The sequence below is a fragment of the Lactuca serriola genome, chromosome 3 (assembly GCF_051521515.1).
Source record: "Lactuca serriola cultivar US96UC23 chromosome 3, Lser_US96UC23_V15, whole genome shotgun sequence".
In the NCBI taxonomy this organism is placed as follows: domain Eukaryota; kingdom Viridiplantae; phylum Streptophyta; class Magnoliopsida; order Asterales; family Asteraceae; genus Lactuca; species Lactuca serriola.
Genome location: NC_136410.1, coordinates 261,593,996 through 261,611,849, shown reverse-complemented (window position 1 = coordinate 261,611,849; position 17,854 = coordinate 261,593,996). Strand labels below are relative to the sequence as shown.

The 17,854-nt window shown below is 41.1% G+C and overlaps 1 protein-coding gene and 1 long non-coding RNA gene across 5 annotated transcripts; both read left to right on the top strand.

The window, feature by feature from the left end:
• The first annotated feature begins 717 nt into the window (after positions 1-717).
• LOC145093953 (endochitinase EP3-like) lies at positions 718-1,793 on the top strand. The gene is made up of 2 exons (XM_079032200.1): positions 718-1,146; positions 1,226-1,793. The coding sequence occupies exons 1-2, from the start codon at positions 747-749 to the stop codon at positions 1,633-1,635; spliced, it is 810 nt and encodes a 269-aa protein (XP_078888326.1). The 5' UTR covers positions 718-746; the 3' UTR covers positions 1,636-1,793.
• A 308-nt stretch (positions 1,794-2,101) lies between these two features.
• On the top strand, positions 2,102-4,151 carry LOC145094880 (uncharacterized). 4 transcript variants are annotated; one of them, XR_013703625.1, is made up of 5 exons: positions 2,102-2,198; positions 2,457-3,041; positions 3,148-3,210; positions 3,321-3,368; positions 3,754-4,151. It is a non-coding gene; the product is annotated as an uncharacterized LOC145094880 (long non-coding RNA). The 4 variants fall into 4 exon arrangements; XR_013703626.1 differs by having other exon boundaries at positions 2,457-2,524; positions 2,978-3,210; positions 3,754-4,150; XR_013703624.1 differs by having other exon boundaries at positions 2,457-2,524; positions 3,754-4,144.
• Positions 4,152-17,854: the final 13,703 nt, after the last annotated feature.

Genomic DNA, 17,854 nt, shown 5'->3' with positions numbered 1-17,854 from the left:
ATTTTATAAAAACAAAACTTATACAAAAAGAAAAAAAAAAAAAAAAAAAAAAAAAAAAACATTTTACACATAATTTTTTTTTCTTGAATGACTGTCCGGAATCCTATTCCGGTGTTCCGGAGACCTCTTCAGAATGTTATATTTCGGACAAAGTAGTTATTTACAAAGAATGGTTATTTTTTTTAAATCGTTCATTTATAAGAGTTAGTTTACTCGATTTCGCTTGATTTTATTTAATGAAATTGCATATTTGTTCTATATAGTTTAGAAAATAAAAAGTAAGGGGTATAAGGGTCATTTTATTTTGACTTAAGATTTGTTTTCTAATCGGGTTAGTGGAAAAACCAACGTTGTAAGTTTTGACACCACAGGGACGTAACATGTAAACTTTTTAAAAGCTGTATTTTTTTTTTGAACCGGCAAATACAAATATAATAATCTACTCCTAAATTAACACTTAATTTCACTTATGTCCACGACGGAACTTGAACTCTCGACCTCAAAAAGGGAGGGCACCACCAGATACCGCCGGGCTAAAAACCCTTTGTTTTAAAAGTTATATTAAAGGTATAAATTTTTTGTTATTAACCTTAATTTTTTATATAAATATGAAAGTTCAATACAACCAAACAACATCGAACATTTCTTAATTTATTCTAATAATTATAGTGGGAGACTTAGGAGAAGACTTTTACCCGATAAATATTTCTCTTCAACATTCTACTTTCAAACACCAGCCAAACAAAATGAGAACAACCCTCCTATTCGCCGGAGTATTTCTTGCCGTCATCCTCCTCCCGGAGCTGGCTGCATCCCAGAAGTGCAATTGTCGTCCGCACCAGTGTTGTAGTAAGTATGGCTTTTGTGGAACCACAAAAGCTTATTGTGGAAAAGACTGTCGAGGTGGCGCATGTTCTCTGCCAGCCCCTCCAAATAATGTTTATGTCCCTGGGATAGTAACGAACGCATTCTTTAATGGGATTGTTGCTAAGTCGGCACGAAATTGCCCTGGAAGAAGATTTTACACACGAGATGCCTTTCTTACCGTCATAAAAAACTATCCACGTTTTGGTAGATCCGGTTCAATCATGGATTCCAAGCGTGAAATTGCGGCTTTCTTTGCTCATGTTACATATTTGACTAAACGTAAGTCTATTGAGAATATTTAGGGTAAATGAATAACAAATATCGTTAATTCTGAATATCTACATATGCTGGTTTGCAGACTTTTGTTATATAGAAGAAATAAATGGTCGTTCGAAAAGTTATTGTGACACAGTCGACTCACCATATCCATGCAACCCTAAGAAACGTTACTATGGTAGAGGTCCAATGCAACTTGCATGGAACTACAACTATGGTGCAGCCGGAAAGAGCCTTGGGTTCGATGGGATCAATAACCCAGAGATCGTGGCTACAAACCGAGTGGTTTCATTCAAAACTGCCTTGTGGTTTTGGATGGAAAATGTTCATTGGGACTTTGCTTCTGGTAAGGGGTTTGGAGCAACGATCGAGGCCATCAATGGGAATGAATGCAAAGGAAAAAACCGAGCTGCTGTGAGATCTCGTGTCACGTACTACATAAATTATTGTAAGCAATTTGGTGTTGCAACAGGAAGAAATCTTTGGTGTTAGATTTTGTTTCGGTCCATATAATGTGGAATCCAACGTATTACTTAGCTTAGTGGGCATAATAAGTGTGTTTGAAAATAAGTGGTCTCGTGGTGACAATGTCTTGGCCGATATATGACCGAATGAAGGTTGGTGTCATGATAAAGAACGATTATAAATAAGTATTGGTGGAAAGTTATAGCCTTATAGTCATTTAATTATAAAAAAATGTTATTATCTAATAAATTGATTACAAGATTCGGTAAAATGAATGCAAAAATGTAGAGATCAACCCGATCCCTGTAAATTAATTTTGAAGTGTATTAGATAATCTCTAAATACTATTAAAACAGAACTTTAAAATCTAAATGGAAGAGATAAGGATCATTGATTTTATTTCACTCCTATTTCTCCACCATTGGATATTTTTGATGACGTCATCATCGAATATACCAGCGTCTTAAATTTCAACTTACCTCTTACGTTTCATACCCAATTTCATTCCTCACTTTTCTTTGCACACAACTGAACGTCATCGTCGAATAGATACACATCGTCATTTTGTTTTTCAGATTCATCATCTTCAGGTGCGATTCCCCTTTATTCAGATTTACGGTTCTCACTCCTTTACATCTGTGGTTTTCCCCTTCCAAGAAGATTCAGTTTGATTTTTTCACGTTATCTTATTACAATTCCCCATGGAAATTTAGGGTTTTACTTCCAAATTCTTTTGTTTTGCTTGATTAGCAATCATCAACCGTTTTTTCTTTTGGATCTTAGAATTGATTGCTTCATATATTGTACGTGGAACCTTTTTCATGAATCAGTTCAATTTCTTTTTTCAGGATAATTTAAAATGACAGAGCCTTCTAAAGTCATTCACGTTCAGAATGTTGGTCACGAGATTTCGGAGGTTTGATTTCATTGTAATTCACAACGTGCTTCTTTCGATTATGCATATTAAGGATGGATTCATTTCCATTCTTTATGTTATTCATCACCCTCGATGAATTTTTCTGTTTCTGCTCATAAAGATTGATGCAAATTGTAACTTTGTAGTTATAATTCTGTTTCATTCTCTCTGTTATTCAAGCTGATCTCTCTGTCTCTTTGATATGAAGTTTTACAAGTTATTTGACTTATTTTTGGTCTTAATAAATAACACACACACACAGAACATTGCAAACCTTGCTGGAAACAAGAGCATATACTTCATATGATCTGTTTAAAAAATTCAATAGTATATTGACTCCTTGGATGTTAGTTATGGACTATGGAAACTGTCCGAATGTTTTGTATGTTCGATTTTGATATTGCCGAGTATTGTTAAACCAAACCGATTGGGAACTGAAATTAATAATTTCAGATTGATGTTATGCTCTCTAATGGAACATTGGCCAGATCTGCAGTACCCAGCGGTGCTTCAACATGTATAATACACAAACATACTTTCCTACACATTCTTTTATTACAATCATGGATGTTTTGACTTATAGCTTATAACTGTTTTATCTTTTTATATTTTGTATTCACAAGTATATATGAAGCCCTAGAATTAAGATATTAAGGTTCTGACTATCTTGGAAAGGTGTCTTGAAGGTTGGTAAAACTCTTGTTCCTAAACGCATGTGTTATTCATATGATTTCACTCCCTAATAAGTAATAATCCCCACTAAACTAAACTTTACATGTCATTATTGACTAGTCAGGCTGTGGAGAATGTCGACTCAATAATCGAACCTTCTTTAATTGGAAAGGTATGTTCTCATCATCATTTTGTATTTTCCTCTACAGTCATTTAGTATGAGATTCAAAGTCAAAAATCAAAATGCACCACAGGACCCTTCAGAGCAAACAAAAATTAAAAACTTGATGATTCAAGAATTTGATGGAACTGTAAATGAATGGGATTGGTGCAAACAGAACTTGACACGTGTAATTTTATGGGATTTTATTTTTAAATTCAAAAACCAAATATGATTTTTAGAATGCATGTAATCTGGAATTACCAAATATATCAAATTGGAATTACCAACAATATCAAAATCTTAACCCCTGATTAAGTGGGATTGATTGTAATCCCTAAAAATCAGCGGTTTGATATTTATTTACATGATTGTAATCCCTTAAATTTCATTTCAGAGCTATGATGATGATCGAGACCTTCTCTTTAATCTTCTCCACATCGTTCTTCGATGGGAACTCGGTCATAATATCATGGAAAAAATAGAGCATACACGACTCTGTCATAGGTTATATGTGTATTACATGTTAAAACTTCTTGCAATTGTTACTTATCCGTGTTACTTTTCTTTCACTTGAATGTCGATAGTTTATTTTTGATGAAATTTGCTACGATCTGAAGCATAATTTCATCATGTTCTCAGACGAAATGATATTTGTACAGTCTGACTGATCGGATATAAAGCCATTGTTTGATTTGATACTCTGGCATGACAATCGATGTTTATGATTCAAGTAGATTTGTCTATTTCTGCTTTCAATGACTGTAAGTCTTCTATGTAAACCATGGAAAGTTACTTTATAAATTTTGGTTCTTTGATGTAAATTTGATTAAAGGCACAAATTAATTACGCTCATAAATTTACTTCCATCTCTGTCATTATTTTTGTTTGTCCAAAGTACTTTTATATTGACTTGCAAGGGTCCTGCTAAGCAGGGGTGTAACACCCAAAAAAAATTCAAATAATTTTTCACATTTTAAAAACACAGTTTTATTCATAATTTTTATAAAAACATCATTGTATCACAAAATCAATTCATAACATCACACCCCAAGATCATAAAAATGTAAAGGCTCCTCATGTGTGTACAGATCAAGTCGGCACATTCCCGCGATCCTCACTGGTACCTGAAACACATAACACAACACTGTAAGCGTAAATGCTTAGTGAGTTCCCCAAAATACCACATACAACACATACGCCTTTCCAGGCCATAACCCTGTAGGATCTTCCGATCCAAGTGTCTCAGGGGACTTCCGTCCCGAATCCCGATAAACCTTCCAGTCCTACCCATATCGACCTTCCGATCCTTATCATACATAACATTCATAACACATACATCTCACATAACAGCATATAGCATATACATCTCATAGCATACAATACCTTCCCGTCACACATAGGTACCCTTCCAGGTACAGTATAGTGAGAAGACTCACCTCGGGTAACTCGGTAATCTCGAACTCTGTAAAATCGGGTCTAGCCTCCGCCTAATCATATGAAATAAACACTCTAAATCAATACATTTCTCAAGGCTAGACTATTCCCTCTCTTAGTACTCTTAGAAGGGTAAAAGACCATTTTACCCCTCTCATGGCTCAAAGACCCTAAAGTTGACCAAACCCTAAAAGTCAACAAAAGTCAACTCTCCGGGTTACGCTGCGCGTACCAAACATGTACGTTGGGCGTACCTGGCGTCCGCACAGAAACGGGGTGCGTGACCCCTTACGCCCCGTGTATTGGGATTACGCCCCGCATAACTCCCAGTTTCAGACTTTAAGCTCTTTGAGGTCTTAAACAGTTAAGATCCACGTCCAACTTCTATATTTGACCATTTCTAAGCCTCTTAATCCATAAAATTGGTGACTTTAAGCCTTTTCATGGCTGGACAAGTCACTAACAGCCATAACATTCCATTTCCCAACTCTAAAAAGCTCATAACTCAAGCATGACCTCATAGCAACGACCAAGATGGAAACTTTATCGATCTATAACACAAATATCACTGAAATGGGATAGATCTAGGTCCATGGAGTACATTACACTCATAAAGTCTCCACCTATGGGACTTTTAACCCTAAAAATGGTCCATGCGATATCAAACCAAATAATGAGGAAATTTTTGAACTTTATACCTCTAGATGAAGCTCCTTTCTCTGTAGATCTCAGATCCAAACTTGCACTTCAAGCCCTAGCCTCCACAAGCTCTTCTCCTTCTTCTTCACTATCACACCAAGACACTTTTAGCTCCAAAACACACACAATCAAGCTAAGGAAAATGGAAGGCTCTCTCTTAGGGTTCACTCTCTGATATGGAGGTTGAGAAATGAGCCTTAGCATTCTTTAAATAGTGCACAAGCCAAACATTTAGGGTTTTCATCTGGACCCGTTACGTCCAACGTAACCCTGGGTACGTCCAGCATACCCAGATGAGTCCGCATCCAAAATAAGCGCATGAGTACGTGCAGCGTACCCCTCAGTACACCCAGCGCACTCATTTGTCACAAGAACTCACTTAAGGGACCAATCTTGACAACTTGACAAAATGAAAGGGCTAAATAGATTTACCTGAATTTCGGGATGTTACAATTCTCCCCCACTAGAACCATACTTCGCCGTCGAAGTCTCATGCTGAAAACAACTCCGGATGCTGCTCTAGCATCTCGCACTACGGCTCCCAAGTCAGCTCGGACCCCCTCCGATGCTGCCACTGGACCTAAACAAGAGGCACCTCCTTGTTCCTCAGAACCTTGACCTTCCAGTCCAAGATCGCGATCGGTCTTTCGACATAATTCAGACCCGCGTCCACCTGGATATCCTCTAATGGCACCACTCTCGACTCGTCGGCTATACACTTCCTCAACTGAGACACGTGGAACGTATCATGAATCTGGCTCAACTCCGCAGCTAGCTCCAATCGATATGCTACTCTACCCACCCTCGCAATCACCCTGAACGGTCGAATGTACCGAGGCCCCAACTTGTCCCTTTTCCTGAATCGGATCACTCATTTCCAAGGAGACACCTTCAAGAGTACAAAATCTCTAACCTGAAACTCGAGCTCTAATCGAAGCCTATCCGCATAACTCTTCTGGCGACTCTGGGCCATCAGCAATCTCTGTCTAACCTGTTGTATCTGCTCTGTCTTCTGAAGCACTATCTCAGTGCTGCCCATCACTCACTACCCTACCTCTCCCTAACAAATGGGATTCCAACACCTCCTCCCATACAACAACTCAAAGGGAGGCATACCAATGCTCGAATGGTGGCTGTTGTTATAGGAAAACTCAGCCAAAGGCAGATACGTGTCCCAACTTCCTCCGAAGTCGAACACACATGCCTGAAGCAAGTCCTCGAGTGTCTGAATCGTCCGCTCACTCTGTCCGTCCGTCTGTGGATGGTAAGCGGTACTGAAATGCAGCCTCGTGCCCAACTCCTCATGAAATTTCTTCCAGAACATGGAAGTAAAACGTACATCCCGATCTGATACAATCGAGATCGGCACTGCATGCCACGCTACCATCTCCCTCACATAGAACTCTGTCAGCCTCTCAGCAGAAGAGCTCTCACTGATAGCAAGAAAGTGAGGGCTCTTCGTCAGCCGATCGACGATCACCCAAATTGCGTCGACACCCCTCGCGGTCCTCCGCAACTTGGTGGCTGTTGTTATAGGAAAACTCAGCCAAAGGCAGATACGTGTCCCAACTTCCTCCGAAGTCCAACACACATGCCTGAAGCATGTCCTCAAGCATCTAAATCGTCCGCTCACTCTGTCCATTCGTCTGTGGATGGTAAGAGGTACTGAAATGCAGCCTCGTGACCAGCTCCTCGTGGAATTTCTTCCAGAACATGGAAGTAAAACGTACATCCCGATCTGATACAATCGAGATCGGCACTCCATGCCGTGTTACCACCTCCCTCACATACAACTCTGCCAGCCTCTCAGCAGAAGAGCTCTCACTGATAGCAAGAAAGTGAGGGCTCTTCGTCAGCCGGTCGACGATAACCCAAATTTCGTCGACACCCCTCGCGATCCTCGGCAACTTGGTTATGAAATCCATAGAAATTTGTTCCCACTTCCATTGGGGAACTTGCAGTGGCTACAACAACCCATGCGGTCGCTAGTGCTCAGCCTTAACCCTGCGACAGGTTAAGCACCTCTCAACAAACCATGCTACATCCCTCTTCATACACGGCCACCAATAATCCCACTTCAAATCCAAATACATCTTAGTGGCCCTGGGATGGATCGAAAATCTCAATTTATGCGGCTCCTCCATCAAGGTGGTGCGCGCTCCGCCTGTATACGACACCCAAATCCGACCCTGAAGGGTCATCAACCTGCGACTATCGATAATGAACTCCGGCACCTACCCAATCACCCACTCCCTTTTATGGTTCTCCGGTCTCACGGCCTCTGCCTAGTCCTCCCAAATGGTGTCCAACACTGGAGTCATCACTGTCAACCGCATACAAATATCTCGAATCGGGGCGCTCTCCGCCTTACGGATCAGGGCATCAGCTACGACATTAGCCTTTCCCGGGTGGTACAGGATCTCACAATCGTAATCCTTTACCACATCTAGCCATCTCCTCTGGCTCATATTCAGATTGGGCTAGTCCATCAAATACTTCAAACTCTTGTGGTCCGTGTAGATGGTACACCGAACCCCATACAAGTAGTGACGCCACATCTTGAGGGCGAATACCACTGCCCCCAACTCCAAATCATGAGTGGGATACCTCATCTCATGAGGCTTCAGCTGCCTCGACGCATACGCTATCACATGCCCTCTCTATATAAGTACTGCACCCAACTCTTATATCGATGCGTCACAATACACCACAAAATCCTCCATCCCTTTCGGGAGGGCAAGCACTGGGGCTTCGCACAATCTCTGGCGAAGTGTCTCAAACAAGGTCTGCTGCTCCGGACCCCATGACAAAGCAACACCCTTTCAGGTCAACCTGGTGAGAGGTACAACAATCTTGGAGAAATCCGATAGTAGCCGGCCAGCCCTAGAAAACTTCTAATCTCGGTGAGCGATCTCGGTACCTCCCATCTCATAATCGCCTCAATCTTGTCCGGGTCGACCAATATCCCATCCTGGTTAACGAGGTTTCCCAAGAACTAGACCTCTCGTAACCAAAAATCACACTTGGTGAACTTGGTGAAAAGCCTCTCCGATCTCAACACTCAAGAATTTCTCTCAGATGCTCCTTGTGTTGCTCTCTAGATCTCGAGTACACTAACATATCGTCAATAAACAAGATCACTAACCGATCCAACATTGCCCTGCACACCCTGTTCATGAGATCCATGAACATTGTTAGTGCATTGGTGAGCCCAAAAGGCATCACCACGAACTTGTAATGCCCATAACGAGTTCTGAACCCCGTCTTCTGGATATCTTCGTCCCGAACCCTCATCTGATGATATCCCAACCTCAAGTCTATTTTGGAAAACCAAGACGCCCCATGCAACTGATCGAACAGATTGTCAATCATCGGTAACGGATAACGGTTCTTGACTGTCAACTTGTTCAACTCTCGGTAATCAATGCACATCCGATGTGAACTATCATTTTTCTTGACAAAAACGATCGGCGCTCCCCAAGGTGTGCTACTCGGTCTAATAAACCCTTTCCCCAGCAGCTCTTGAAGCTGCAAGGATAACTCCTGCATCTCTGGCGGCGCAAGGTGATAAGGCGACTTGGCGATAGGTGCTGCCCCCGGAACCAAGTCGATATGGAACTCTACTTACCTCTTGGGAGGCACACCTAGCAATTCCTCGGGAAAAACATCCGGGAACTCGCACACTATCGGGACCTCATCGATCAAACTTGGCCTCCCAGTGGCCACTCGTGTGTCCATCACATAGGTTACAAACTAGCTACTACCCTGCTGCAAACTCTGTCTCGCTCTGGCAGCCGAACAAAACGCTGACTCGCGTCGGGTACCCTCGCCGTACACCGTAAGTACTCCCCCACTAGGGTCTCGTATCGTCACCAATTGATGCCCGCAGTCTATAACAGCTCCAAATTGGCTCAACCAATCCATGCCCACTATAACACATACGTACCTCATCGCAATCGGGACCATATCTATCGGGAACTCCACACCGAAGATCTCGAGTATACATCCTCGGATCACATCGGATCACGAGTCCTAAAGGTTGTCTTCTAGATATCCTCCTTGCAGACTCTCATCTGATGATATCCAGACCTCAAATCAATCTTGGAAAACCAAGACGCCCCCTGCAACTGATCGAACAAACCGTTAATCCTCGGTAGTGGATAACAGTTCTTGTGGAAAAGTTGAATGCAACAAGTCAAGGGCTTGATCAAATGAACTATCAGTCCATTTGTTTTTGGCCTTAATATACATCAGCTTTGTTAAAAAATCAAGGGAAAAAACGTACAACAAGGATATAAATTGGTTTCGACTTCCTTTAACAACTGTAAAAATCATCATCGACACCGCTATCCCCTATATTCGAGTTTCCTTCATCGAGGTTGGTATCATTTTCTCTCGACTCACACATAACATTTTCTATAATGTCAACCATCTCATAACTTAGTGCTACGACATATACAATCGGATGAATTAAAGGTTCACTATGATATGCCCATGTTTCATATGGCCGACTGAAACCATGTATATGAACATGATGTATCATTGCTTTTGGATCCATGAAGTAATGGTTATCAAATTTCTCACATAGACATCTGGTTTCACTGTTACTATCAAGGTGTAACATGGATCTCTCGACAAAGAGTCTAGTCCTAGCTGGAACTCGGTAGATTAACGATGTGGATTAGTAGCCATACTTTTATCAGTAGACATGATGCAACTGAAACATAGTTTACTTTTTAGGGTTTAATCTACGAGAATCAAAAATTACATAGAGTGTTTATAAAGTCGATGATTCATAAAGTATCGATGAGACGAGAACAAATAATCAGAAACAAATAGAGTATTTGTAACGTCTTGTTTCGAGAACTTTCTTATTTCAGGAATGTGGACAATAAATGGATCAATTAAAGGCCTTCGACTTCAAGGGAATAGGTTTTATACTTTATTGGATGTTGATAATATTGGTTATGTGACATAAACCTTTGGTTTGTATTTTGGAGTCAAAGGGTAAAATGAGAAAAATGATTTTTTGAACTTCTTGCATAGATTATGGTTTTTAGTTCAGCATGTGCTAAGCCGAAATGAACTATATAGGTGTGTGAGGCTCGTCAATACCTTTCTGTAGATAAAAAGATCACTGAAAACAAAGTTGAAACAAAAAAGTGATGGTTCTTTGAAGTTGAGGTGGATTTAGGTGAACATCGTTAGCATGGTATGACAGATGCCACGACACGATAACGCGTGACCACAACTTGACGATCGGTCAGGCCCAATGCCATGATTTTAGGGTTTTTAACGTATCTAAGCATAATGTTCCGACTTTTTGGTCATTTTATCAGTCTCTATCACCTCTAAAACTCCTTGGGAGAAACCCTAACCTCCACCTTCAAGATTTGAGCTTCTTCTCTCTTCTCTCTCCTCTTTTGGGTGTTTTTTAATGATATTTTTTTAAGTTCAAAGATCAATAAGGTTCTTTTGGTTTCAAGGAATGATCCTTCAAGTTTGGATCCATCAAAGACACTACATTTCTGGACTATTGTAAGTATAAAGTTCCAATCTTTCCTTTAGCTCTTTAGATATTGTCATTTCGGGTTTTTGGAACTTTTGGTCCATTTTGTGGGTGATATTGGAGTTTGGTGGAATCCAACATCTTTTGATCAGTTTGGAATGCTTCTTGGATCTCATGGAATAGGAGAGTTGTGATCTTTTGCCTTCCCTTTTAGCCATGCAAGTTATCTTGGTCCTTTAGGTCATTTTGGTGTATTAAAGTTTAGATCTTGAAGGTTTTTTTGACTTTGTTATGGATAAAGTTGGAATCTTTATCCAATTTAACATCATGTTGATTCAGATATGAAGGTTGGAGACTTGGATTTAATGGACTAATTAGACAAAGATACATTTTTCGGTCCTTTTGAGACTTAAAGTCTAGATCTTGGTGGTTCGGACCTTCCTAATGTATAAATTTGGAAACTTTATTCATAATGAAACTATTAGGAATCGGATTTGATGACTTTAGCTTTGGTCCTTATAGATAAAGCTCTTATTGAAGAAAAGCATTTTAGACTAGAGACTATGATGTTGTGGCAGGACTTATCACGTCTATTTTGTTTGGACGTGACGACGACGTGGCAAAGGAATTGGTATGACGTAGGGGTTATCCAAGTTGACTTACCCATTCAATTTTTGACAAGTTTGACTTTTGGTCAAACTTAGGTAGCACTAAACATTTGACTAAGGACTGGTCTTTGTTTGGATTTAGGAAGCTTGGTGTAGCACCTGGTTCCTGGTATGTAAAATTTATCTAAGTATTATGTATTTTAGCCTTGGACTCGTCGAGTTGTAGGCCCGACTCGCCGAGTAGAGCTGGGATATTGAGCACATTTAAGTTGGCGACTCGGCGAGTCCATATTCTGGACTTGGCGAGTCCCCGCTATCTGATGAAACCCTAATTTCAAGGGTTTGTACCCTATTTAAACCACCATATGCGCCCCCAAGCTCTCAGAGCAACCTTAGCCAAACCCTAACCTTCCCCTTTGTGATTTGATTGTTTGTGTGTGTTTCTTTGAAGTTTAGAAGAAGAAAAGGGGGAATGATCAAGGAGAAGGAGGAGAACAGAAGTTGGGAGCCCATTTCAGAGATTAGTAAGGTAAAACTCGACCCCTTCTTCTGTTTTTATGGTTGAACCTCCATTAGAGCATCTTTAAGACTTTTTGAAACCATTTATTTGGCTTGGTTGTGGTATAGAGGACTCCTTGGTTCGTTTAGCCTTCAAATCTGACCACATCTGAGCTCTAGAAGCTCAAATCTACAACCCTTATGGGCCATTTTCATGAGCAAGCCTAGATCTACACTTCTAACCCCATTAAAGTCCTTAAATCACTTGAATGACAATGCATGCACGTAAAGTTGGAGACTTTACATGTAGAATCAACCCTAGGAACCCAGATCTATGAATGGTGTGCATTGGATTCAAGCAGAATCGAGTGTACAGTTTTTACATGCATGTGACTCGGCGAGTCGTTCTTCTTACTCGGTGAGTCGAGTCGCGAGTCCCTGATTTCCCCCCCCCCCCCCCCCTATTCCGTGTATTCTGGGTAGCAGTGAGTCATGGGTGGACTCAGTGAGTCGAAAGCCGGACTCATCCATGGAAGGACTCGGCGAGTCAATGCCCTGACTCGACGAGTCCAAGGCAATCTTCTTACCTTAAGAACAGACTTGGCGAGTTGTTCATACAACTCGGCGAGTCTCAGCGTAGAGTGTTCTTCGGATGAAGATGAACTCGACGAGTTGTTCATACAACTCGGCGAGTGGGATGGACTTTTTGATATCAGCTTGGAAGGAGAACTCGTCGAGTCAATGCCTAACTCGGCAAGTAGAGTCGGGATTAAGGACAATCGAATGGGATGGGAGTCGACGAATTGGCAAGCCAACCCGACGAGTCGGGTCAACTGGAAGTTGACTTTGACTTGGACTTTGACCTGGTCAAGGGTAAAATGGTCATTTTACCCTAAGTACAACTAGCAGTGTTTGACTGAACGTTTTGTGGGAATTATAGCCAGAGGATTTCCGGAGCAGCAGTGGCAGCAGTCAGAGGATTCCCACACAGTTCAACATCTACAAGGTGAGTTACCCTCCAGTAGTGGTGGGTCTATGGCCATAATGTCGGCCCACCAGTAGGAGTTGTATGTTAGATGATTGTCTCTGTGATATTCATCTAGGGTTACTACTACCTGTGATATGTTTGTGTGCTAGTATGATATGATGCTATGTGCTAGTGACAGTAAGGGAGATAGTCCCCAGATTACCGGTCGATAGGGCCGAAGGGGCGGTCATGCCCAGCCATGTTATATAGATTATGTGATATGTGGTAGTAGTAGGGGTGAAATAGTCCCCAGCATCCGGTCGAGAGGACCGAAGGGGAGGCCAGCACCCAGATATGCTAGTCAGTATCCGGTTGAGAGGACCAAAGGGGAGGCCAGCATCCAGATATGCTAGTCAGTACCCGGTCGAGAGGGCCGAAGGGGTAGGTTGGGCACCCAGATATGCCTGATAATATATGTATGTTATGTGGTTATATGGTATGTGGTACAGTAGGGGAACTCACTAAGCTTCGTTCTTACGGTTTTCAATTGTTGTTTCAGGTACCTCTTTTGTCAAGGGGAAGGAGCTGGCGCGTTAGCGACTTATCACACACACGCTCTTTGTATTCCGCACTATGAGTCATTCTGGGATTTGTACTCTGACACTATTATATTTTTGTTTTGGTTCACGGTCACGAGACATGTTTTATTAAAAGTTATTATTGTATGATATGTTGTTACAAACGTTTTGCAAATCACTTAATTAAAAATTGAAATTTTTGGCCCATATTTTTGGGACGTTACAAGTTGGTATCATTGTCCAGGTTTGAGGGATTCGGACACACCTTCGGGGGTGTCTGGAATCAAATCGAGGGAATATAAGAATTTTCTAAGAGAATGGTTTCCAAAAAGGTAAATTAAAGAGTTTTGGGAAAAGTACGAAGTGTGTGATGTGCGCGACCGGCCAAGCTCAAGTAAGTATTCCCCAAAGTACCCACACAAGTTATGTTATGTTTAACAGTTTCAGTAGAATAGCATGCTAGAATAGGACTAATGATCTAGGAGTGATGCCTTATGTGCCTGCTTTATGTGCTTCAGCTTATGAGAATTGCATGCTAGTATTGAGTAGAGAGTAGTAGGATAGCCTATTTAGGTTATGCCTGGTAGTATGAGCATAGCATTATATGCTAGTTCAGCTTCTCGCTATGAAGACAGATTTGCTTGAGTAGTTTTCCTGCGTCCGAATGTTGCTTGCTTTGTGCTTTGTGGGACTCTGAGTGATGGGAGTTAGTCATTAGGAGAATACGTCACGTTAAGTAACACTCGTGTTTCTAGCCTAGGCATTTATATTGAGTTGATAGTCTAGGTTAACCTTTGTAACTCATTTTGAAGAAATGAAAAGGAATTATGTGAATATTATGTGAATTATGTGTTTTATGCTTAATTATTAATTAAGAATAAAAATAAGCGTCAAAATTAAAGAGTGAGATAAGCCCGATATCTTTACATAAAGTTGTAGTGGTCGAAACAAGGATTTCGGGGATATAAAGAATACCAAAATCCGAGTTATAACGAAGAAGTTATGACCTGTCGAAGTTTCGCGACAAAACCGGCACGGTGCTGAATGTCGTAAAAAGTGAGTTTTTGATAAACTACTTTTTAGCCTTAGTAATCTAAACGAAAGTCGTATTATTCATTAAACCGGGAAGTTCGATAAAAAGAACACCCAAATTTGACTTCGTATGAGGAAGTTATGATTTTTCGAAGTTTCAGCGTAGCAGTAGACAGCTAAAAACTTGAATTTTAGATCGAGCGATTTTTAGCCGACACAACCTAAACGAGAATTGAAGGTCTCGTCATTAGGAGCACAACGGTAAAAAGTCTGACGAAAACAAACGTCGGATAAGAAGTTATGAAATTTTAACGGATTTCCTGTCCAGGTCTGTTAAAAATAATAATATAAAATTTAAATTCAAAATTAGCCGAAGAAGTCTAAACGGAAGTTGTAGATCGTAATTTTAGCTACGTGTGCATATAAAGAACGTCAAAAACGGAGCTCGTATGCGAAAGTTATGGAATTTAGAAGTTTTTGCGCGAAAATCAAGAAAATTCGCATAGTCACACTTTGCCACGTCACCCTCGCCTCGCATGCGCCACGTGTCCTGCAGAGTCACCTGAGCTGCTGAGTCATCCGAGCACATGGCGTTATCCGAAGTGGTCCAGTGAAGATTCGACGCGTGCCTTCTCCCTCGTGTCCGAACCCTCGCAGAAGCCACGAGCTTCCCTCATCGGATCCGGACTTCGGTCCAATCACAGGCCGCCAGCAGCCCCTTCACACGTGCAGCCCTCATGCGAGATGCCTCCCCCCCTGCGAAGCCTCTCAACCGTCGGATCAGAAGACTTCTCAGCCGTCCGATCAGAAGCTTCCCTCTATAAATAGAAGGGTGCGAGCCCTCCCGGCTAGAATTTAGAAATTGGCAATTTTGGCCCCCTTTTCACTATTTTTGCTATTTTCACATCCCCCAAAGCCCCGGTAATTATTCCAAAGCCCGAAATACTCCACGAAGTGCCCGAGAAGCCCGGAAAATTTATCTTTTCAGTTTCGAAGCTCGACTTTTGCAGAGCTCGGTTTCTCAATAAAACCCCCGGTTTTATTAGAAACGATCGTTTTAGGAAACGAATTGCTGCCCGGTTTTCACTAAATCATGTGAGTGTGCAGTTACTTTCAATTTACACATAGATATGAAGTATTTACCTTGAAATACGTGTTATGTGTAAATATGTTAATTGTTTATTTGAGGTGACTGTTGAATTGATGTTTTATACAAGTTTTAAATTGTATATGCTTTTTATCTACAAAATATGTTGGGTAGAACATGGGTAGATGAAATAGTTGATGTGTGTTAAAAAGGTGAGAGGCCTTGATGTTGTTGTTGTTGTTCTTCTTCTTCTTGTTGTAGTCATCTAGCGGAGTATAGATGACGACCACGGACTTTCTAGATAGTCCAGTGGAACACTAGCAAGTTCGCAACTTGTAGGTGTTGATGAATTAAATGTTCATTGGCGTGCTCCATGCCCCTCATGGTTGCCTTAAGGACATGTATGGTTGGGAAACCCCTTAGCAGTAGTGTCCATCCCGATGATAATCCTTAGGCTAGGTCCCTTGTGATAGGTGTTTAGGGACGTAAAGTGAGGACAACGGGAATGGGTAATCAGGGTTATTGTTGATTGGTGAACTTAATAAGTATATTATTATTGTGGGTTGAAAACCCTATATGCTCACCAGGCTCCCAAGCCTGACCCACTCAGTTTTATGATTATAGGTAGTGGACCCCGAGCATAGTTGGAGGACGACGAGAGATTTTTGGATTATAGGCCAGTAGTTGTAAATAACTGTTGAAAGGCTTATAATATCTTGTTTATGCTTTTGATCTGTATCGAAACATGACATCCCGAGGTTTTGATATATATGGAAAATATATACCTTCTTAATGAAGGATTTTGATAAACTTTTATCATATGTTGTTTGGGGACCAATTCCGCAACATCTTTTAAAAATATTTCTCTGATTTTATTTTAAAAAGCATAAATTAAATCGGTCTTTTCTGGCCGAGAAATTACGGGATGTCACAGTTGGTATCAGAGCATTAGTTTAAGCGAATTAAGAAATTGTAGAATTTCTAGACTTGAACTTAGAATGCTAAATGATGATTGTGAGATGAGTGTCTACCATATTTTAGACACGAGCACTAGTTTATTTTAGGGAAGATGCCTAAAATTCCCTTATGTGCTAAATGCTATGTGTTTGCCATGTGTGCCATTATGTGTTCGGGTCTATGGTCTGTTGCCGACCGGATCTGGAAACCTTATGTGTGTAGGATTCTAAGCGTATGAATACGAGATTAGAACTAACATGTAAACGTTTCGGAGTGATAAGGGAATTAAAATGTCTAACAAGGATAAAGACCTAAATTCACCTTATTCGGTATATAGATTGTAATGGCAAGAACTTGGAGTGGAGCTGGAAATGCAAACAGAAACCAACAACCTCAACTCCAAGTGGTGGAACCGGTGCCTATAGTAGGAGCTGCACCCGAACCCATCACCATGGCTGGAGTACGAACTATGATTCAGGCCATGTTGGCTGAACAAAGGGAGGAATTGAGGAAAATGTTGATGAACGACAGGGATGAACCTTCAGTTCCTGTTGAACAACATGAACTAAATGACGATCGATTTGAAGAAGGGAACAACAGTAGATCGGTTGGTCATAGTGAACCACTTGTGGTTGGGAGAAATAACCACGAGGGTAGAATGGAGAGAAATGGGTGCAAGTATAAGGACTTTATGACTTGCAAGCCATCGACCTTCAATGGAAAAGATGATCCTATCAGAGTAATGGACTGGATCTCGTAAATGGAGTTGGCTTTCATGACTTGTGGTTGCCAAGGCAGGCTACAAACTACGTTTGCAGTACGTCAGTTCAGGGGTAGTAATGCTCATTGGTGGAGCACTTTGGGGAAAACCCTAAGCCCTAATGAGCCACTACAATTAACTTGGGCAGAGTTCTTGGTGCACTTCAAGCGCAAGTACTGCTCGGCCCAAAACGTACTCGAGTTAGAAAACCAATTTCTAACGTTGCAGAAAGGGAGTATGACCGTTGACGAATATACGAATAACTTCACAGACAAAATGTTTGCTTTGCGTATTGTCCCAGATGAGTTGGAAAAAATAGACATGTACGCAAAGGGACTTCCATGGGAGTATGCGATGCCAGTACGT